The sequence below is a fragment of the Leptopilina heterotoma genome, unplaced genomic scaffold, assembly GCF_015476425.1.
Source record: "Leptopilina heterotoma isolate Lh14 unplaced genomic scaffold, ASM1547642v1 Lhet_183, whole genome shotgun sequence".
NCBI classification, from domain to species: domain Eukaryota; kingdom Metazoa; phylum Arthropoda; class Insecta; order Hymenoptera; family Figitidae; genus Leptopilina; species Leptopilina heterotoma.
In genome coordinates, this window is record NW_025110901.1 from 1,422,394 (window position 1) to 1,446,212 (window position 23,819).

At 21.1% G+C, this 23,819-nt stretch overlaps 2 protein-coding genes across 2 annotated transcripts in view; both read left to right on the forward strand.

Moving 5' to 3' along the window:
* Positions 1–756: 756 nt before the first annotated feature.
* On the forward strand, positions 757–3,191 carry LOC122500313 (cyclin-dependent kinase 2-interacting protein-like). The gene is made up of 5 exons (XM_043609184.1): positions 757–989; positions 1,360–1,533; positions 2,008–2,228; positions 2,315–2,381; positions 2,989–3,191. The coding sequence occupies exons 2-5, from the start codon at positions 1,497–1,499 to the stop codon at positions 3,189–3,191; spliced, it is 528 nt and encodes a 175-aa protein (XP_043465119.1). The 5' UTR covers positions 757–989; positions 1,360–1,496.
* A 2,012-nt stretch (positions 3,192–5,203) lies between these two features.
* The window catches only part of LOC122500330 (profilin), a 29,632-nt gene continuing 11,016 nt past the window's right edge, over positions 5,204–23,819 (forward strand). The window contains exon 1 of the mRNA XM_043609215.1: positions 5,204–5,436. Within this exon, the coding sequence (XP_043465150.1) occupies positions 5,326–5,436 (111 nt within the window). The 5' untranslated portion in view covers positions 5,204–5,325. The remainder of the gene's footprint in view (positions 5,437–23,819) is intronic.

A 23,819-nucleotide genomic window follows, 5' to 3' on the forward strand; every position in this document is an offset into this window, starting at 1 on the left:
ATTTCGATAATTATAAATTATATGTAATTATTATATAGAATTCAAAAAAGTAATTATAATTATTATACAGAATAAAAATTATTAATTGATAATTAATTATAATTATTATAATAATAATTATAATTATTCTGTAACCATAACAATTATAATTATTTTGTAATAATAAAAATTATAATTATTTTATAATAATAATTGATAATTTAATTAATTATAAATAATTATAATTATTTTGTAATAATAATTATTATAATTACTTTACAATGACAGTTTATAATTATTATAAATAATTCAGGAAATAATAATTATAAATAATGTTAACAATTTATTAAACATTTATTTTTTTAATTTATTTTGTCAGTTATCCTTTAAATATTATTTATAATTAATATTTATTTATTGACTTATTCTACATCAGGAATGTAATAAATAGTTGGGAAAATAAAAACGAAAACATATGGTCTTCGTTTTTATTTTTCTTATTATTAAACTACTCGAACGTTAAATATTTTATTATTAATAAATAAATAAATAGTTATTATTGATTTTCGCTTGTCTGCAGCAAGAAACTGATTCTATTTGATATAATAAAAATATTGTTAATTAATTATTAGTTATTTATAAATGATTATTATTTCTTTCTTTTCAATTACATTTTACTGAGTAATTTTTTATTTTTGTAGACAAAATTTGGTGAATAGTTTTTAAATTTAAACGGAATTTCCCTCTCTTTTCAGATGACCAATGAGAGTGCGAGTTGTAGTCGGTAATGCAGAGAAGTATATTGATCTTTTGATTTTCCTAGTGAGTTTTGGTACAACTGACGACAGATGGCAACACTGGGGATTTTAGTTTCCCGCCAAAAATACATTCAACCAATCAAAATAGCAGACAAACTCTTTCACTTCCTGTGGAGAAAATTTTGCGAATTTGGTACATTTGGTATCATATCATTGGTATTTATTTTCTGCAATTTTCACACCTAAAAAATGGTAAGTTTTTTTTTAATTTCTTTAGTTTAGAATATTTTTTAACTTTAAGGGCAATATAATATATATTCTTGTTTTCTAAAGTTGCGATAATCACGAAATACAACAAATTCTTGCAATTATTTGTTGTGATCGTTGTGATTTTATCGATTTTATACATTTTATAGCAAATTTATAGGTTATGATCATTATAATTTTTTAGAATATATTTCGTAAAAAGCGTAAAAAGTAAAAAGATTTTAAAAGGACGGTAGATGGTCAATTTATGAAAAAATTCCTTTACGGGAAAGTAATTTTCCTAAATTGATAATCGGAATTTGTATTTGTGTCGGTAATGTAGAAAATTGAATAAAGTTGAACAAAAAATTGTCAGGTGTCAGGTGAAATCATTTCTACGTTCATCGCCATTGAACAGGGCGCCTTTATTTTTTATTACGCCCCTGAAGTAGTTTTAGAAGTGTTCCAAATTCAATTGAAAAACAATTTAAACTGAAAATAATTTCATTAAACATGGAAAAGAATTTAAAACAATTTACTCCAGTTACCAGTAAGTATTTTTTTTAATTTCCCATTTTCATAAACTTATTTTTCATATTTTTCATGTTTAAAAGATATTGTCAAAAAGTGACAATACCAAAAGTTTTGTGTTTTTTTTAACTTATTTAGTTTATTATTCGATAATTACATTCGGAATTATTTTATCAAGCAATAAGGATTGGATTTTTGTGTTAGTTAAAATACCACTGTATTTAATTTTTATATTTTATTTTGAATTTGAAATTAAAAGTTTTTTATAGTAGAACATAACCTCAAAAGTATGTTGTAGAAATTTGTATGATTTGTATATAAAATTGGTTCAAAACTTTCTTGATTTTTAAAAACAATTCTTTTTTATTTTCCTTACTGAAATCAAAAATTACTTTTATTTTATAACTACAAATAACGTATCGCATAAATAAGTATAAAAATAATTTTTTGAATATTTTTTATATTTCGGATGTAATTGAATTATAATTAACAGTTTCGAGTTCTCCGGTGACAAAAGGAAAAGCGTTAACGGGAATTCCACTAATTGTAAGAGATTCAGTGATAGAAGTGCATACAAATATTCAAAAATGGAATACTATTCATTTAAAAGGAATTCCAATTGTACAATCTGTAATCGATTTAAAAACCGATGAATCATATCCCGATGAATTAATTAATTTATGCTCATCGCTGGAAAAAATTTGCGATGAAATAGTAAGAAAATATTACTCATAATTATTATTATTTTTAGTTTTTACCAAAAGAAAAATATATATTTTTATAAATTGTTATTTTTTCAGGATGCAATTGTTTGTAATTTACAAAATTCTTATCAAAAATTGAAAAAATTGCAGTCATTGAACACGAGTGGGACAATTTTATTTTCCACATGGCCTGTAGAAAAATTTGGTAAATATTTATTTAAAATAACTTTCAATATAATTTATTTAAAATAATTTCTAAAAAGTTTATTTAAAATAACTTTCAATATATTTATTTAAAATAACTTTCAATATAAATAATTTCTAAAAAGTTTATTTAAAATAATAATTTGTAAAATTAAATTAAATTACATTTAATTTTTAAATTAAAAAAAATAATTCCACGTTGATCAAGTTTACGTTTTTAATCAACAATTTAGAAGGAAAAAATATTTCTCCATTAAAATTTTTGTCTTTAAATGTTTCCACAATGTTTTTTCATCAACAACTTAAAAAAGAAGAATTTGTAATAAAAAAAAATAGTTTTTTTTTTATTTAAAAAAATATTTTTCACTATTCTAATCCTTGATCATAAAAGTTGAGAAAATTTCACTCACGTGTAATTCGAAACATATTTTTTAAAATAATTTTAAAAATATAAATTTCAAAAAATAAATAAGTTTTTTATTTTTATTAAATTTTTTAAAATGTTCATATAAAATAATTTTAAAAAACGTTTATTTAAAATGTTGATTTTAATTTTTATTTATCAGCAAATACAGTGGAGAATTTATACACGTCGTACAAGGAAGAGGCAAAAACGAAACGAATTATTCTCGAAAATATTGCCCATGTAAATGGAGATGCGGAAAAAATGGTTTACTTTACGAGTTGGGTTTATCAGCCTCAGACATCGGATAATTTAAAATTTCAAATTGAAACGATGCTAATTGAGAGTGGATTACGAAAAATCTAGGCAGACACTAATTAATTCACTTTATCAGAAAAAATATCGGAAATTTCTACAGGCATTCAGGGGTAAGTATTTGTTAAAAAAATTTTATATTAATTACAACTTTTTAAAATTTAACTTAAAAGTTAATTTTCTAAAATTTAATTTTAATTAATTGTTAATTAATCAAATCATTCAATTGATTAACTAATTTTTAATTTAGTTCATTTTTAGTATTGTTAATTCATTTTTAATTTAGTTAATAAATTTACCATAATCAAAAAGACAATAATTCTCAAAAAATCATAAAAAAATTTTAATTAATCGACAATTTTTAAACAAAATTTTTTTTTGAAAACAATGACTTAAATTAATTAAAAGCTAAGAGAAAAATTAAATTTGTTTAAATTTGGACGGATAAAAAATTTTGCATAACAAATATATCTTATAAAACCAAAGAACCTTATAAAACTAAAGAACTAAAGAAAATATAATTTTTTATTTTTTAATATTTTAATTTTCATCAATTTCAATCTGAGAGAAATACTTTTCTTTTAAATATTGCAAAAAATACCACATTTTTAGTATAAAATGCAACTTATTTCTATTTTTATAATATAAAAAATAAATATAGACAAATCTTTCAAAAATTAGTTTTGAATAATTTATGTAATTAAATTTTTGAAATATACAATTAAAAGCATTTTAAATATTTGAAATTTTGTAAAATTTAAATGAAAATGTTATTGATTTTTTCAAGTATTTTATTTTAATTTTTTAAAATAAACTTTTGAAGGATTTTAATTGTAAAATTTAAAAATAATTGAATTTTCAAAATATTTAATGGAAAATCTTGAAGTGCAAATTTATGAAAAGTAGCTTCGAAAAGTTGTATTAAAATATTTTTTAAAAAGTAATTCTTAGAATTTTTTAATTGCAATTTTTTAAATTTAAGTTAAATTTAAATTAATTTAATTTAATTAATATAATTTCAATTTTTAATTAGTTTAGAAGAAACCAATGAAAAGTTACAGTTATATATAAAATTGAATTTTTCTATTTAAATAATTGAATTCTAGAAGAACTTTTTTGAAGTTTCTAAAATAATCGTGAAAATTAATAACTGTAATTAATAATTTTATTAAAATTATTTTAAGCTTTATTAGACTTTTAGTAAACAATTAAATTTTTTTTTAAAGGATTTCTTTAAATTTATTAAATTTTGTTTTTTTTTAATTGAACATTTCTAAAATAATTCAATTTTACAAACAATTTGATCAAAACTTTTGAGAATAATTGAATTTTTTAGAAATTTTTTTTTGCAGTTTCTAAAAATAATTGAAACCGTTCGAAAAATTTTATCAAAATTGTATTAAAAAGAATTGAATTCCTGAAATATCACAAGCATTATTATCAAAAACTTTTATAAAATTCTTTGGCAAAGTTCAATTTTTAAAATTCAATTAAAGTACAATTTTAATCAAATTTCTCGAAAAATGAAATTATTTTTAAAAATTTTATTAAAACTTGTCATGATAATTCAATTATTTAAAATTTTGTTTATAAAATTCTTTATGATAATTCAATTATTTAAAATTTTGTTTATAAAATTCTTTATGATAATTCAATTAAAAACTTTGAAATTCTAAATTTTTCACACTTTTAATTAATAATTATGTAGAATTAGAAAAATAATATAATAGTAATAAATAATAATAAATAATAATAATAAAAATATAATAATGATTAAATATTTATTTAAAAATGAAGTTTTTGATGTTTTCGAATAACTAAATAAATTCGTCAAAGTTTTTTCAGGAAATCAGAGAGTTATTTAATTAGGTAAAATATAAATGTAGTTTTAAAAACCTGGAAAAATTCCAATAATAAAAAAATAAATTTTTGAATATTCAAATTTTCCCGCCTCGTGAAAGTGCAGGTCGCCAAAAGTAAAGCGCTACGCTCCTGGGGGAGAAAAAGTCAGGGGTGGGGATTTTCGTTGTATTGGTTATGGGCAGGAGAAGGGCAAACCCGGCATGAAGCGCGGGGCAGTAGTCTTGAAACCGATCCAGTAGGTGACGGGTAGTGTCTGTGTATCTTTTTTAGTGTGGTTTTTAATTAACGAACAGTTGAGTTTTAACTCCTCCTGTGTTAAAAAATGAGCTGGCAGGATTATATTGACAAGCAATTGCTTGCATCAAAATGTGTAACCAAAGCGGCTATCGCCGGACTTGACGGAAATGTCTGGGCAAAATCGGATGGCTTCGAAGTGAGTAATCCTCCCACTTTCTTGGAAATCCCTCTCTTTTTATAGCGTGCATCCCACTTTTTATTTCGTATATTTTAATCAAGTTTTCAAAAATGAAAAGTAGAAGTACTGATTTTTTAATGAAAAGAAATATAAAAAAAAGCAGCGCCCTCGCCCTCTACGACGCATCAAGTTAATTGATTAAGGAAAAAAATCTCGAGTAAAGAATTTTTAGGATGAGTGTGTGGGGTTGGAATTAATTTTCTTTTTGTTTAAATCTCGAGCGGGGAGGACATCTTGTGAGATTTTTCAACTCTCTCTCAATGAAGCTTCTTCCTGAACGGGAGAGGCTGTAAGTGAAAAAGAGGTTGGAACGCCGGTTGGCGGATCTTTCCTCCCGGGGGGGAAAAAAAGGACGAGTCTGCTGCCACGTAGTTATGACGTGATGCGAAATTCGTACAAAACGAGGGTTATGGTTGCGCTTCGTTTGTCACCAGGTGCTCCTCGTCGATGCTGTTGAAACGGGAGTTGCTTTTATCCGTTTACCCGGGCATTTGCTCTCCTCTGCATACGAGAACACACACCATATCGATCCTTGTGATGTTATTCGCTCCACGGCGTGGTGTGGGAAATTTTTTTTCAAAAACAGCCTCTCCCATTTCTTTTTTACATTTGGTCCTGAAATTTTCCATTTTTCCTTGCGGGGGAAAATACCAAGACTTTTATAATGTTTAAGAAAGAAAGTAAGCCTAATTTTTTCTTTGTCCTTTTTTTTCGGGAAAATGTCTCCGAAAAGCATGACTTTCCTGAATTTCAGGGTGTGGCGGAGCTGGCGTCGAAATTTCTCAAGCACATTTCTTTGTCGATTCTTTGAATTTCTCTCTGTCATAGTTTACTTTTTGGAGATTAATTTATTCACCAAAGAAAGTCCGTTCTTGAAAACGAATTTTTGAAAGAAAAGAAAACTTATAGTTTTGATAGTTTAGAACTTGGAGAGGTTAGAAAATTTCTTTTTCATGTAAAAATACTCTTTAAATGTCAAGGAAAAGGTTTTCTGAAAGGTTAAAAGCAAATCGAAGTAGTTTTCAAAGTGAAGACTAAATACTCCTTTCTTTTTTCGTAAAAATTGGAAATTTATTAAATTATCCTTTTTTGGAGGACTTTGGGAAATTGCATTGTTTTTGCAATTATCTGAATAAGATTACAATGGGGGTTTTTTTTAGATGTACAATGACGTTTGCGAGGATTACGTTTCATCCGTTTCCGGTTGATTCAGTTTGATCTTTATGAAACGATATATTGACTAAATGGTAGAAAGAGTTTGGGGATAGAAGGGATTTTCGTTTACTTAGATATGGCTCTTGGTGGAACGGACGAAAAAGTTGAGATAAAAATCGCCAGCTGCGTGAACTTAGTGTCCACGAGCACACTTTCCGGTCTCGGCTGCCAAAATGGCGACAGCCGGCCGGCCTGGAAGCAATTCCCAGTGCCGTAGTTAGAAATCATTTTTTATTCACGTTTTTTCTTCTCTATTTTCTTGCGTTCATTAATTTTTTACTTTGCTCGCTTTGCTCTTAAAATAAATACGATTTCCCTTCTTTAGATTCTTGTTAAGTTTTTTCTCCTCTTTATCGATTTTTAACTGAAAATTTGTCATCTCTTTTCCATCTCTCTCCACATATTTCTCTTTTTTGGGAATAAATTCGAAAACTGGAGTATTTTTGAGACTCTTTTCAAAAACAAAATTTTTTGCCTTAAAGGAAGCGAAAGTGAATTAGAATTTGACAATAAAATCACTTTTCCAAAGTGTTCTTTTTTTATTCTTTGCGAAGGTAATTGTAGTTAATTTTTGAAAAATCGATTGTTTTTTTCTGATTCTTTAGGGCTTATTTTGTATTTTTCATTTTAAAATTAATTTTTTTGAATTTATTTGCAATTTATACAGAAATGAACTTTTTTCAAAGTATTAAAAATTTCAGTCCTCGGATATTATGACTTTTTCGACTTTTTTCGACTATTTTCAAATAATGAGACATTTTCGACTTTTCTTCCAAATTTTGCGACAAAATACCAAATTTTTAGAATAAAATGCAACTTATTTCTATTTTTATAGTGTGAAAAGCATAACTAGACAAATCTTTAAAAAGTTATTTTTGAATAATTTTTCTAATTAAATTTTTGAAATATACAATTAAAAAGATTTTGAATAATTGAAATTTTGTGAAATTTAATTGAAACTAATTAATTTTTGTATCAAGTATATTTTCTTACAATTTTTGAAAATTAACATTTAAAAAATTTTAATTGAAAATTTTGGAAATAATTTAATTCTTAAAAATTTTAATGAATAATCTTCAAGTGTAAATTCAATTAAAATGAATATTAATAAAAATTAGGTTTTTAAATAATTGAAATTTTGTAAAAATTAATTGAAAATAAATCATTTTCTCAAGTATTTTATTACAATTTTTGAAAATTAACTTTTAAAGAATTTTAATTGAAAATTTTGGAAATAATTCAATTCTCAAAAATTTTAATGAAGTCTTTAAGTGTAAATTCAATAAAAATTAGATTCTAGAAATAATATTAAAATAGTTTTGAATAAAATGTAATTCTCTGAATTATTTCGTTCTAATTTTTTAAAATTCAATTATTTTTCAAAGATTTTATCAAATTTAAATTATTTTTCAAAGATTTTACTATAAATTTAAATTATTTTTTAAAAGATTTGACCAAATTTCAATGTTTTGGACATTTTTTAATTGTATGTAATTGTAAAACTATTGTCATTAAAAAATTATTTAGAAATATTTTTAAAAAGTTAATTTTACAAATTTCTTTATTAAAATTTTTAAAAATAAAAATAATAATTAATAATAATATCTTTAGAAAGAAAAATTTACGGTTCCAATTATTATAAAAAATTGAATTTTTATATTTAAATAATTGAATTCTCGAAGAACTTTCGGAAAATTATTAAAAATTAATATAGATAATTGATTTAGAGATGAAGTTTGGTTTAAAATTGTAGAAAATAATTAAATTTTTGGAAGGGTTATAGTTTTAATTTTTAGAAATTATTAAATTTCAGAAGTTGACATTTTTTTAAATTAAATATTAATTATTTTTTTAAATCGTTTATAAATTATTTTCTCTTGATTATTGAAAATTATTATTATTATACAATTTTGCCAATTTCATAAGTAAAATTGTGAAGCTTAAAAATAGTTTTTACATAATGTTCGAGGAAAATGAGTTTTTAACGTTTAATTTAATTTTTAAATCCATTTTGAATTATTGGCCGTGTATCGGTTTCGTGACTAAACGCTTGAATGACATTTATGACTTTTCTTTGTTTTGCTGTAAATGGCCAATAGTTAATTTCTTCGAGGTAGAAATTTTTTTCCAATGCAACGCTCTCTAAATCTGAATCAGCGAAATTTCACTGATTCTCAGCGATAAGTATGCCACTATTTCAATTAGCGTATATGCGCTGTGAATTAGTGAAATTTCACTAAATAATCAGTGAAACTTCACTGATTAATTAGCGCATATACGCTAATTGAAATAGTGGCATACTTATCGCTGAGAATCAGTGAAATTTCGCTGATTCAGATTTAGAGAGCGGAAAATAATTTTTTTTTAATATTAAAATTTTTAAGGTGAAAAAGCGAAGAAAAGAAAATACTTTTTTCTTATCTTTGAAAAATAATGTAGTTATTGTTCCAAAAATCAGATATTTGATTCTGAAATAATTGATCTAATTTTAATTATTAATTGGAGTAGAATTTCAAAATTATTCCTAATGATTTTTTAATGAGAAAGTTTTGTAACTATTTTTTAATGTAGTTTTTTAAATTATTCGTAAATCGTTTAAAATTTAAAAAATAGAATATTTAAACGATGTGTGTAACTTACAATAAAATGATGGAAATTGGTAGTAAAATATAAATAAAAATTTTTAAATAGTCTCAATGATAAGAAATTAGAAATGATTTTTTTTATTATATATTCTGCAAAATTTTATATTGAAAGTATTTATATATTTTTATAATATTTATATAATAATAATAATAGTAAATAATTATTATAATAATATAATTTTAATTATATTATTAATTTCTTTACTGAATTAATTAATTTTCTTTAATATTTAATTTCGGTAAAGTTTTGAACATTGAAAAAAAGGAAAAAATTCATTGAGTTCCAATATTTGGAAAAATTACTAAACTTGTAAATGAATTAATTATAATTCATTTATTTATTTACATGTAAACGAGTTTACAAAGAGAAAAAGAAAAGAGCGTAATTTATTAAATTATTCAATTATAGAATTAAATTAAATTTCAGAATATTCCAATTATAAAAATAGACAGAACGTCGATTAATTTTGCTTACGTAAAATTGTGAGCAAATACATGTATTGATGCTCCTAGAAAGAATCAGAGAAAAATCCCCAAAATCGTTGTGTATGATTCATCGCCTCCCAGTATCGTATGATACTTTCTAGTCTCCTCGACCACAATCTCCATAATATGAGTCATATGTTCTAAATTTGTCTTTGACTAATACTTTATTTAAAAAAAAACAACATAATGAGAAAGAAATATTTTGCAAATGTTTAAAAAAAAATTCTATTTCATGACTATAATAATAATTAGTTTATATTTCATATAAAGTAGTTTAAATTTATTTTTCTAAAAAAAAAATAGAATTGAAATTAAAGAATAACTTTTACAATTTTTAATCCAAAATCACTTATTTCTTGAGTAAAATTTTATTCAGATTTTTGAAAATAATTGAATTATTTTAAGGAATTTAATTAAAATCGAATAAGGAATAATTAAATTCCTTCTAAAGAATTATATTCAAATTTTTGAAAATAATTGAGTTCTTCCAAAGAATTTTATTTAAATTTTTGAAAATAATTGAATTATTTCTAAAAACTTTTTCAATTGTTAGAAAATGAGTGAATTTTTTCGAGAAATTTGATTATTAAAATCGTATTCAAAATTGAATTGAATTAGTGACAGGAATTTTATTAATATGTTTGAAAATAATTGACTTTTTTTTAAAGGAAATTAAATAAAAGTGTATTAAAAATAATTGAATTCTTATAAAAAATCATATCAATATTTTTGAAAATAATTGAATTTTTTTCAAAAGAATTTTAATAAATTTTTTAAAATAATTGAATTGAGTTTGTACGAAGAGTTTTTTCTTTAAATTTTTGAAAATAATTTATTTGTTTCAAAGGATTTTATTAAAATTGTATTGAAAATAATTCAATTCTATGGAGGAATTTTATTAAAATTTTTGAAAACAATTAAATTTTTCTAATGAATTTTATCAACATTTTTGAAAATAATTGAATTTTGGAGAAGATTTGTATTAAAATTATTTATGAAAATAATTGAATTTCTGCGAAGAATTTTATTTAAATTATTGAAAATAATGAATTGTTTCGAAGAATTTCATTAAAATTTTTGAAAATAATTCATTTCTTTCGTGGAATTTAATTAAAATTATATTCGAAATAATTAAAATCTTGTCAAGAAATTTATGTTTTTTGAGAAAATAATTGAAATCTTTTCAAAAATTTTATTAAATTTTTTTTTCTTTGAAAATAATTGAATTTCTAAAAAAAAATTTATAAAATTTGTATTTTAATGAAAATAATTTACTTCCTGATATAACTATTATTTTTTATAACAATAATTGAATTCTTGCGAAGAATTTTACTACGAATTATAAATATTATTGAATTTCTACAAAGAATTTTATTTAGAAATATATAAAGTAATTGACTTCCAGCGAAGAATTTTGTAATTTCTATAAAATTAATTGAATTACTGCAAAGAATTTTTTAAAAATTTTTTGAAAATTATTTAATTTATTCCAAGAATTTTTAAAAATTTCTGAAAATAATTGAATTGTTTTGTAGAATTTTACCCACATTTTAGAGAATAGTTGAATTCTTTCAAAAAATAAATTTTTATCGGAATTTTTAAAAGTAATTGAAATTTTAGTAAGAATTTTATTTAAATATTTAAAAATAATTGAATTTTTTCTAGAAAATTCTTTAAAATTTTATTTTTTCGAAAATAATTGACTTTATTATTTATCGAAATTTTCAAAAATAATTGAAATTCTGGGCAGAATTTTATTTAATCATTTAAAAATAATGGAATTGTTTTGAGAAATTTCATTAAAATTGTATTTTATTGAAAATAATTGACTTTATTATTTATCGAAATTTTCAAAAATAATTGAAATTCTGGGCAGAATTTTATTTTAATTTTTTAATATTTATATTAATTGAATTCTTTTCAGAAATTTCTTTAAAATTGTATTTTATTAAAAATAATTGCATTTTATTAATTATAAAATAATTAAATTCTTTCAAAAAACAAATTTTACTGCAATTTTCAAAAAAAAAATTGAAATTCTGGGAAGAATTTTATTTATTTATAAATAATTATTGTTTCGAAAATTTTTTTTTAAAACTGTATTGTATTGAAAATAATTGAATTTTATTGTTTATGAAAATAATAATGGAATTATTGCAAAGAAATTTTGTAGAAATTTACCCAAATTTCAGAAATTAATTGAATTCTGGAGAAGAATTTAAAAAAAAAATTGAAGTTTTAATATTTAAAAATAAAAAATTTTGTAGTTTGCGTAATAACAATAATTATAATAATAATAGAAAAAATAAATTGAATAGCGCATTTCGCGTGTAACATTTATTAGTTAATAAATAGTAATAATAATAATAGATTTTTAATCAATAAAAAGTATTTTAAAAATATGAAAGAAGGAAAAATATTAAAAAATGAATGTAGGAAAAAATGACACTTCCTCGATTAGGTGTGAAAAATGTGGAATATATGTTATTAACGATCCTTGAATCAAGGTTTCGCATTAGTAAACACGTGACCAAACTTGGAAATCGTAGATTCGGAAAATTAAGGTCGAATAATTTTTTTATATATATAATTTATTTATTTTTTTTACACTACATAGCAACAAATCACGTACGTCTTGACTTTATAAGCTCTTCGAGATACTGTCCTCCAAGTTTGGCGCGAAATTCTTTTGTCCTTGTAATCGTCTTATTCAAAATGGAAATGTGAGTCAAACCGCGAATGTATTTATGGGTATCGCAATATGTATGTTTTTGAATTGAGCGCGAGAGAGAAAGAGAGAGTGTACAAACTGACGTGACCTTGAACTGCCCAGACCCGATTCTGAAAGCACTTTCTCGTCTCGTTTTACACTTTAACCCTACCGATATTCATTCCGGTTAAATTAACTATGTAATAACTTGTGAGTCGATATCTTCTTGCATTTTTTCTTCCCGTTTTGTTTTTTATTTTCCACACTCTTCTCGTGTGTGATGAGTTTTTGATCAGTCGTGTGAAACTTGCAATTTTCTTTTTTTGGGGAGGATCTAAACTAAAACATTTTTTTTTTAATTTTCAATGTGGAATAAATGTATATTTTATGTGGTGTAATTAATACCTTAATACTTATTTGCGTAATAATCATTCTTTTATGCGTGAGTAAATTTCAATTAATGAGAGAGTGAATGAGGAATTTCATTCAGTTCAATGGGGGGGGGGGGGATTTTTCATTTGATTCTTTTGCTTTTATTCGCAGTATTTTGTTTGTTAACTTTTTGGATTAATTTTTATAAAGTTTTGAACTTTTAAAGAAAATATTCTTAAAGAAATATCATTAATTAATTTTTTTAATTAATTAATTTTAGGTATATTAATTAATTAATATAATTATATTCAAAAAATTTTAAAAATTCTCGTAAAAATTTCAATTATTCACAAAAATTTTAATAAAATTCTTATCCGAATTTCAATTATTTTTGAAAATTTCGATAAAATTTATTTTTTCGAAAGAATTTAATTATTTCATAAATAATAAAATTCCATTATTTTCAATCAAATACAATTTTCATGAGATTTCTCAAAACAATTCCATTATTTTTGAAAAATTCGATAAAATTCATTTTTTGAAAGAATTCAATTATTTCATAAATAATAAAATTCAATTATTATTTTCAAAAATTCATTAAAAAATTCTCAAGAATTGAATTATTTTTAATTCAGAATTTTAATTATTTTTGAAAATTTTGATAAAATTAATTCTTGCAAAGAATTCAATTATTTTCAAAAATTTTAACAAACTTTTTCGCAATAATTTAATTATTATTTTCATAAACAATAAAATTAAATTATTTTCAATAAAATACAATTTTCATGAGATTTCTCGAAACAATTCCATTATTTTTGAAAATTTCGATAAAATTCATTTTTTGAAAGAATTCAATTATTTCATAAATAATAAAATTCAATTATTTTCGAAAAAAAAATATAATTTTAAAGAAATTTCTCGAAACAATTCAATTATTTTTAATATTTAAATAAAATTCTGCCCAAATTTCAATTACTTTTGAAAATTTTGATAAAATTTATTTAAAAAAAAAATCAATTATTCTCTAAAATGTAGGTAAAATTCTACAAATAAATTCAATAATTTTCAAAAAATTACAAAAAAGTTTTTTGCAGTATTTCAATTAATTTTATAAATTAAAAAATTTTTTGCAGGAATTCAATTACTTTTTAAACTTTTAAATAAAATTATTTGTAGAAATTCAATAATATTCATAATTTGTAGTAAAATTCTTTACAAGAATTCAATTATTGTTATAAAAATAATATTTTTAGCAGGAAGTAAATTATTTTCACTAAAATACAAATTTAATAAATTTTTTCTAGAAATTCAATTATTTTCAAAAAATTGAATAACAATTTTCATAAGAATTTAATTATTTTGAATACAATTTTAATTAAATTCCTCGAAATTAATGAAATACATTTCAAAAATTTATTGAAAAAATTCTTTATCAGAATTCAATTTTTAGAAAAATTCAATTATTCAATAAATTATTTTTTTTCGTATTTAAATAATTGAATTCTCATAGAATTTTCTAGTAAAAATTGATTTAAAAATAAATTTTATTACAAATTTTAGATAATAATTAAATATTAAAAGGATTTTAGCAATTTTAGAAATAATTTTTTTGAAAATTTTGAGAAATAATTGAATTTTGAAAAGGTTTTAAATTAAAATTCTTGAAAATCTAAATTTTTCATACCTTTTAACTATCAATTCTGTAGAATTAATTTTTTGAAAAAGATTAAAACTGTTTTGTTTTTAAAAAATTTTTTTCTATTTCTTTTTGTTGGTCTAATTTTTCAGTAATTAATTTTTATGCCTACAATTTAGTATTTGAATCGGAGTTTTTTACTTTGAATTTTTTATCAAATGTGACACGCTCTGAAAAAGGGACCTCAGAAGCAAAAAGTTTTCCTTCAGTAAAAATTTAACAATAAAAATGAAGAATTCCGTAAAAATATTATTTATTTCGGTTCTTAAATTGTTAATTTAGTGCGTAGAAAAAAATATTTGAATAAGAAATAATTATTTTCGGAGAATTATTCAATTTTCAATTTAATTGACAGAAAAAATTGGAAGTTTCAATTTAATTAGCAGAAAAAATAGTCGTTTTAATTTAATTAACTGAAAAAAAAGATGTTTCAATGTAATTAACAGAAAAAATAGTTTCAATTTAATTAAGAGACAAAAATAAGCGTTTCAGTTTAATTAACAAAATAAAATGTATGTTTCTCTCCAATTTTAAAATTTGTTGAAAATTAAGCCACTAATTTACAATAAAAAGAATTTTTTTTATTTTCACATCAAAATTCCACAAAAGTTTTTTTTTCTAACTAAAGTTTTATAGAACAAATTTTAAGTTTTTTTTTCTATAAAACTTTAGTTAAAAAAAAACTTTTGTGAAATTTTGATGTAAAAATAAAAAAATCTGTTAATAATTACAAGGAAAATAAAAAACAAAGGCTTTTTAAAAATTCTACAAATTAAATTTTGCGACAATATTCTATGGATTATTAATTTACCTACTGTTAAGTAATTTTTAATTAATTAATTAGTATTTTGCATTTTTGTGAAATTAATTATTATCTCTAATTAAGAAAACTGATTTCACAAGAAGGCAGAATTTTAATTAATTAATAATTAACAGTCCGTATGTGTTTGAATAAATAAATAAAGAAAATAATTTTTATTAATTAATTAATTAAAATTCTGCCTTCTTGTGAAATCAATTTTCTTAATTAGTGATAAAATCGTTTTTTATCGAATTAGCTTCTGAAAATGATTATTTTTGTATAATGTGTATTTTCTTTATAGATTGTTCATCCTTGGCAACTATGACGTCGTATTTTCGCTGTTATAACATTCATTATGTCTTAATTTTGCACGGTCCATCGACGTTGTGAGATAGCCAATAAATTATTAAGAGCCAGCTGCTGATCCCTTGACTTGATAATCTTGTTCGTTGTACAAAAAAAGCAAAAAAAAAAAAAAAAAGAAAAAATAATAATGGTGGAAAAGGAAAACAACGCCTTCGCATAAAAATATTTGCGTTCAATGATCGTTAGTGGATTTTTTGGATTTGGAAATTTAGGACAGGAGTATATTTTAATCTACTGTGTGTAGTTGACTTTGATTAAAGTCGAATGGACAGAAAAAAGGGACAATTAGGAAAGTTTGTCTACCTTGGAAATTCAGTTTATCAACATTGCTCTCTCGTGATAAAAGATTGAAGTTGGAATTTAATTCTTCTGTTTTTTCCAATTTAATTTTACCACTTTTTCCCCACGAGATTGTCAATTACGTATTCATCGATTAGTCTGTGTGAGATTATTGGAATCTGTAAATGGACCAGTAGTTCTGTGCGAGTCTTGGGATTTATTGCGAAAAAATTTCTCTTTTTTTTTGTTGTTTATTTTTTATTATTAATAATAATGATAATATTCAACCCGTTATTTATACTGCAAATAAATAATAATGAAAATAATTTAATTCATATATTAAAAATATATTAATATTATTGATTAATTAATTTTAATATTATTGTTACAATAATGTTGTTATTAATATTTTCAAAAATTCCACAACAAATTCTCAAGAATTGAATTATTTTTAAAAAATAAAATAAAATCCTTCTCAGAATTCGAATTACTTTCGAAAATTTTGACAAAATTAATTAACAATTAAATTATTTTTAAAAATTTAAATAAACTTCTCCGCAATAATTCAATTATGATTTTTATAAACAACAAAATTCAATTATTTTCAAAAAAATACAATTTTAAAGAAATTTCTAGAAAGAATTCCATTATTTTTAAATATTTAAATAAAATTCTTCCCAGAATTTTAATTATTTTTGAAAATTTCAATAAAATATATTTTTTGAAAGAATTCAATTATTTCATAAATAATAAAATTCAATTATTTTCCATACAAGACAATTTTAAAGAGATATCTCGAGAGAATTCAATTATTTTTTTAATATTTAAATAAAATTTTTTCCAGAATTGCAATTATTTTGGAAAAATTCGATAAAATTTATTTTCTGGAAAAATTGAATTATTTCGTAAATAAAAAATTTAATTATTTTCAATAAAATACCATTTTTAAGATGTTTCTCGGAAGAATTCAATTATTTATAAATATATTTAAATAAAATTCTTACCAGAATTTCAATTATTTTTTAAAGTTTTGATAAAATTAATTCTGCGAAAAAATTCAATTATTTTCTAAAATTTTAATAAACTTCGAAATAATTCAATTAGGATTTTCATAAACAATAAAATTCAATTATTTTTAAAAAAATATAATTTTAAAGAAATTTCTAAAAAAAATTCAATTATTTTTAAATATTTAAATAAAATTGTTCCGAGAATTTCAATTACTTTTGAAAATTTCGATAAAATTTATTTTTTGAAAGAATTCAATTATTCCATAAATAATAAAATTCTATTATTTTCAATACAAGACAATTTTAAAGAAATTTCTAAAAAGAATTCCATTATTTTTAAATATTTAAATAAAATTATTCCAGAATTTCAATTACTTTTAAAATTTTCGATAAAATTTATTTTTTGAAAGAATTCAATTATTCTCTAAAATGTGGATAAAATTTTACAAACCAAATTCAATTATTTTCAAAAATTTTAATGAAATTCTTGGAATAAATTCAATAATTTCCAAAAAATTTTAAAAAGAATTCTTCCCAGTAATTCAAATAATTTTATAAATTACAAAATTCTTCGCAGGAATTCAATTATTGTTATGACAAATAATATTTTTAGCAGGAAGTAATTTATTTTCAGTAAAATACAAATTTTATAAAAAAATTTTCAGAATTTCAATTATTTTCATAAATAATAAATTTCTTGGAAGGAGTAAAATAATAAAATAATTTCTAATTTCTTGTTGCAAAAGTAGTATCGAAGAATTTATCCTCTAAATCTTAATTAGTAGAAATGTGAACTAATTAGAAGAAAAATTGATATGGAAATTAATATAGAAGATTTATATTATTAATATATAATAATTATTATAAATTATAATCTTACAATTTATTTATTTACAGTATAAACAGCTTACAACATAAAACAGCCAATTTCTTACAGATAGTACAAAATTAGAATTAATTAAAAAAAATGGAGTGTTACAAATTATTTTTTAATAATAAATTAATTAGTCTTCTAATTACTATCGGCATTAGGAAAACACGTGAATTCAGTCCACACTCGTCGTTTATTTATTTTAGAGATTTGTCCTTGAATCTTTTGAATCGATTTCCTTTTCTTATGGCAAAAATAGTTTTCAACATCATTTTCTGCATTCTTGCTTCTTGTTTTTCTTGTTTAAACAAAAACATATCATATGAGTCATTTTAAATCAAGTGAGTGGTAAAAGTATAATTCTGTTTTTTTTATCTTTAATTTTTAATTTTCTTTTTTTGTGTTTTTTTAAATTAATAATATTATATCTCAAAATTTTAATTTTCCTGGTAATTGAGAAACAAAAGTGTTGTTTTTTTTAGTTTAGTACTTTGGGCACGTAAATTATAATCTTAATTATGTGAACACGTGATGATAATTTTTCTCCTCTAGATATGATATTAATTTGTGATTTATTTTTTGTTTAATAATTGTGATTAACAATAATCAGAGTAAAAAAAATGGAAATTATGTCTATCATGAAGAAAAATCATTTATAGAAAATAGTTTTCTCGAGAGAAAAAAAATACTTTTTTTCTGTATAGAGAATTTTTAGCTCTCACGATTCGATTTCTAAATTCCATGAGGATATTATTTTTATCATTTTAGGAAATTGGAGAAATTTCTATAATAAGTTTTGATTTTTTAATGTTTTTAATTTCTAGTTAATTGCGCGATACGTTTTGTTTGGTTTCATATTTTTATTTTTATTTTTTTTTTATTGTTACTTCAAGTTTTTGTTCTTTAATTTTTAATTGTTTTCCAAATATTATTTTAATATTTGGTGTTTTTAATATCTAGTATTTTTTGGTGTCTATTATTTTTAACATTTAGTATTTTTATTGTCGAGTATTTTTAGTATTTCGTATTTTTAATGTCTAGTATTTTTATTATAGAGTATTTTTAGTATTTAGTATTTTTAATATCTTGTATAGAAAATTTTGTTTTTTATTATTTCTTTATTATTTATTATTTTTTATTAAAATTAATATTTTAATTAATAATTTTATTAAAATTAATATTAAGAAACAAAATTAATATTTTGTTTCTGATATTTTTAACATAAACTAAAAAAATGGTTATTTAATGGCAAAAGTGTAAAAAAAAAATTATTTCCATAGACGTACTTTATTAATATTTTTTTCTACTGAAAGAAGAGATTTTTAAAATGAAAGTTTCAATTATGCTGCTTTTAGAAATTGTTAATGTGGCGTTTTTATCCGCTCACAGATTCTCTTTAATAATGCAGAGCGATAATTCTAAACATGAGATACATGGACACTTTTTACAAGGTCGAAAGAATCAGAATTAAATCCACAAATGGAATTCTAATGAGAAAACGTCGATTTAATTTTGGATTTTATGTCATCTTTTAAAATATTTAAATCTCAACTGCAAAAAAGTGATTCAGATTATGCACAAAATTAATAATATTTAATCAATGAAAAAAAATACTTTATCGCATTTTTTATGCTCTTTTTATTATTAATTAATTATTATTATTATTATTATTAATAATTAATATTATGAATTATTATTATCTAATTTTTCTATAATCCTGTTAAAAAATTTTTGTTTAATATTAAAGATTATAATTTATTTATTTATACTTTGTTTTAGAATCTGAATTTATTTTTTGAAATTATAATTGTTATGCAATCGCTATGATTTTATATTTATTTGTTATCTTATCTTTTTTAACGTTATTATTTTTTTATATTTAATAATTTATTTATTTCAATATAAACTAGACTTGATTGTAAAATTATATTTATTTTTATTTTTATATTATGTACATTTATATTGTATAATTATATATTCGGTAATTGTTGAGAATCGAAAAATAATAGTTATGGAAATTAATTTCCTATTGTAATAATGAAATATATTTAAATTTAATACAACAATAAAATTTGAATACAAAAATAAAAATAAAATTTAAATGTCAAAATAAAATTCAAATACAAAAATAGAATTTCAATGTAAAAGTAAAATTTAAATACAAAACTTAAATTTAATTGTAAAAATTAAATTTAAATACAAGAATTAAATTTTAATGTAAAAATAAAATTTAAGAAGAAAAATAAAATATGAAAATAAAAATGAAATGTACCGATAATTTAATATATTTCTATTTGTAAAATCAAATATGAAATGAAAGAATGAATCTAAAAATATGTTTTCTTTATGGGAATAATCGATAAATGAAAAATTTTAATTGAAATTTTTTTTTTTTAAATATAGAAATTAAAAAGTTGAAAAAAGCGAAGTGAGAAATATTTCGTGTTTGAATTTCCTGAATGTTTTAAATTCGAAAATGTCGTTGACAAAAATAGAAAGAAGTAACTTTAATTCGATCGATTCTAGTTTCTATTCTTATATCGAAGTACACGATGACGTGCTCAGCTGATCAGCTGTTGTGAGTAGTAAGCACGTTTGTATCTTTGAAATTCTTTAGAAACTGGAAAATACCAATTTCACATATTTACAGGAATCACAATTTGCCATCTATTCACTTTTTTCACGTACTTGAAAATTTTTCACCTAGTTTCTTTACCTATATTTTGATGATTTTTTATCTTTTTTTTTCTTTTAACTATTTTTATAACTTAAAGTTTGGATGGAGTATATTTTTCAAAAATAGAATCTTATAGTTGAACTTACGATTCAAATTTAATTTAGTCAAAATAAAATTTATCCGAATTTTAATTTTATCTAAATTATAATTTATTCGAATTATCAAAATTCTAAATTTGTATTTTATTCAAATTATAATTTATTCGAATTGTAATTTATTCTAAAATAATTTTTTCAAATTATAATTTATTAGAATTGTAATTTATTCAAATTATAATTTATTCGAATTAATAATTTACTCAAATTATAATTTATTCGAATTATAATTTATTATAAAATAATTTATTCAAATTTTAATTTATTTATATCACAATTTTAACCAAATTACAATTTCACTCAAATTATAATTTATTCAAATTACAATTTTACCCAAATTACAATTCATTTAAATTTCAATTATAATTTTTTACTTGATTCAAATTACAAGTTATCAAAATTTTACTCGATTTAGATTTTAATCTGTCAAAATTTTGATAAATTCAAATTGTAATCTGTTAAAATTTTACTTGATTCAAATTGTAATATGTCAAAATATTCTGCTAGATTCAAAATATAATCTGTAAAAATTTAATAACAGATTCAAATTGTAAAATGTCAAAATTTTGCTAGATTCAAATTTTAATTTGTCAAAACTTTACTCGATTCAAATTTTAATCTGGCAAAATTTATTTTTATTCGACTCAAATTTTAATAATCTGTCAAAATTTCAATTTTATTCAAATTTTAATTCAATTTTCAAGTAAATCCTAGTTTCAGTGAATCCTCACTTTTATTAGTTAAATCAATAAATTTATTAGAGTAGAAATTTTAATCGGTTTTAAATTTAATTCGTGAAAATTTTTATTTATTTAAATTTTATTATGAATAATCAAAATTGAAACCCAATTCACTGAAATACTTGAATGTTGCAAAATTTCAATTTGCAATTTTCGTTTCGAAAGGAAAGAAAAATTTTCTACTAAATCAAAAATAGGTTTCACAAAATAAAAATTTTTGAAATAAAATAAAAAACGTTGTAATACCCAAGACGGTATTTAATTTAAAACGTGGGAATTTTGATTGGCGAGAAAAAAGATTTCCCTTTGTATATTGAAGAAAATTAGTAAAGGTGAAAAGATTGAAAATTGAAGAAAGAAAAATTTAAGATCAATGGATTCAATTGTCTCCTATGTATTTTTTTTTCTTTCTCCGACCCGAATGGGTTAGTTACGCAATTAGCAGTAATTGGATCTAATTAGGTTATTGCACCAGGGGTGTGTAATTGAAATTCCCTTATCACATGTTAAGGATCTTTCCTCTTTTTAAATTCCAATTATGAAAATTGTCACCAATTTTTGTGAACGATGATTATTTTCTACTCCGATGAATGTGTCCCTAAAGTTCTGAACATTCAAATGAAGGAAATTTCTTTATTGCTTTTCCAGTTCAAATTTTATTATTATTATTATTATTATTATTATTATTATTATTAATATTAATATTATTATTTTTTATTATTTTTATTGTTTATTAATTTATTTATTGTTATAATAATCACATTTTTTTCTTTTATTTATTTAATATTTTTTAATTAAATAAAAAAATAAGTAAATTAGTATTATTAATAATTTAATTAGTATCTTAAATAAATCATAAAGTTTCTAAATGTTAAATTTACATTTTCTCTTTCTGGTAAAGTCAATAAATTTAGTGAGACTAAAGTTCGCAACGTTATTAAACAGGGAAAATTGAAAATTAATTTTTTTTCGAAATAACTTATTATTTTGCTATAAATTTCTTAAGATTTAAATGAACGAAATTTTTTTCTGATTAAATATATTTGAAAACTACGATAATATGAAAAATTAATAAAATTAAATATTTATTTACTAATAGGTTATGAATTATTAATTTTTCTAAATTGGAAATAACAATATTTTCCAATAAACTTCAAATTTGAAAGAAGTATAAAAAAATAATAATTGTTCATTTGAATGTTCGAAACTATAGAGTCATAATTAATTTTGAGTATTTAATATTCACAATTTTTTTTGTAAATAAATAAAATAATTAATTTTATTAACAATTTAATTAGTTATTGAAAATAATTGAATTCTTTTGACGAATTTTATAAAAATAAATAAATTTTTCCAGGAATTCAATTACAATTTTAATAAAAGTAATTGAATTCTCGAAGAACAATTTTATTAAAAGTTTCGAAAATAATTGAATTTCTATGAAGTATTATAATAAGCGTTAAAAAAATAATTTATTTCCTGAAAAAGAATTTTATTGAAAATAATTGAATTTCTACAAAGAATTTTATAAAAATTGTATTTTTTTGGAAATAATTGGATTTTTGTGAAGAATGTTGTAATTTATAAAAAAAAATTGAATTTCTGCACAGAATTTTAATAAAATTTTTGAAAATTAATTAAATTCCTGGAAAGAATTTTTTAATATTTTTTTTTTTAAATAATTGAATTTATTCAAAGAATTTATTATTAAAATTTTTGAAAATAATTGAATTGTTTTATAAAATTTTACCCACATTTTAGAAAATAATTGAATTTTTCCAAAAAATAAATGTTATCGAAATTTTGAAAAATAATTGAAATTCTGATAAGAATTTTATTTAAATAATTAATAAATAATTAAATTTTTTCGAGAAATTTCTTTAAAATTGTAGGGGAATGTAGTCAAGGTTGGCCTACTGTCTAGGTAGGCCACTCGCGTTTTTTTGTCAAGTTCACTAGCGCCACCTACGCGCATTTTTGTCGAAGCTTGTCTTAGTGAAACCTAACTTTTTGTTCAATTACATTTTCGGAAAATCGAAAATTGTGTTTTCTGTGACGTCGGTACAAAAAAAGCTCAAAAAAAGTTTTGTGCATAATGTGAAAAACCATGAATAAAAGATAAAAAACAAATTGAATCGTCAAGGCAAGTATGCAGAAAATTTGTGGGACTCATGGTTGAAAGGAAAACAAAGTAAAAAATCGAATCCCGAAACGTATTTCTTTATGGTTACAACAATTCGGTAATGTTACTTACTGTCAAGGTCGGCCACTATGTGTTTAAAATGCGCAAAGTTGAGGACGAGCTACTTCATTTGCA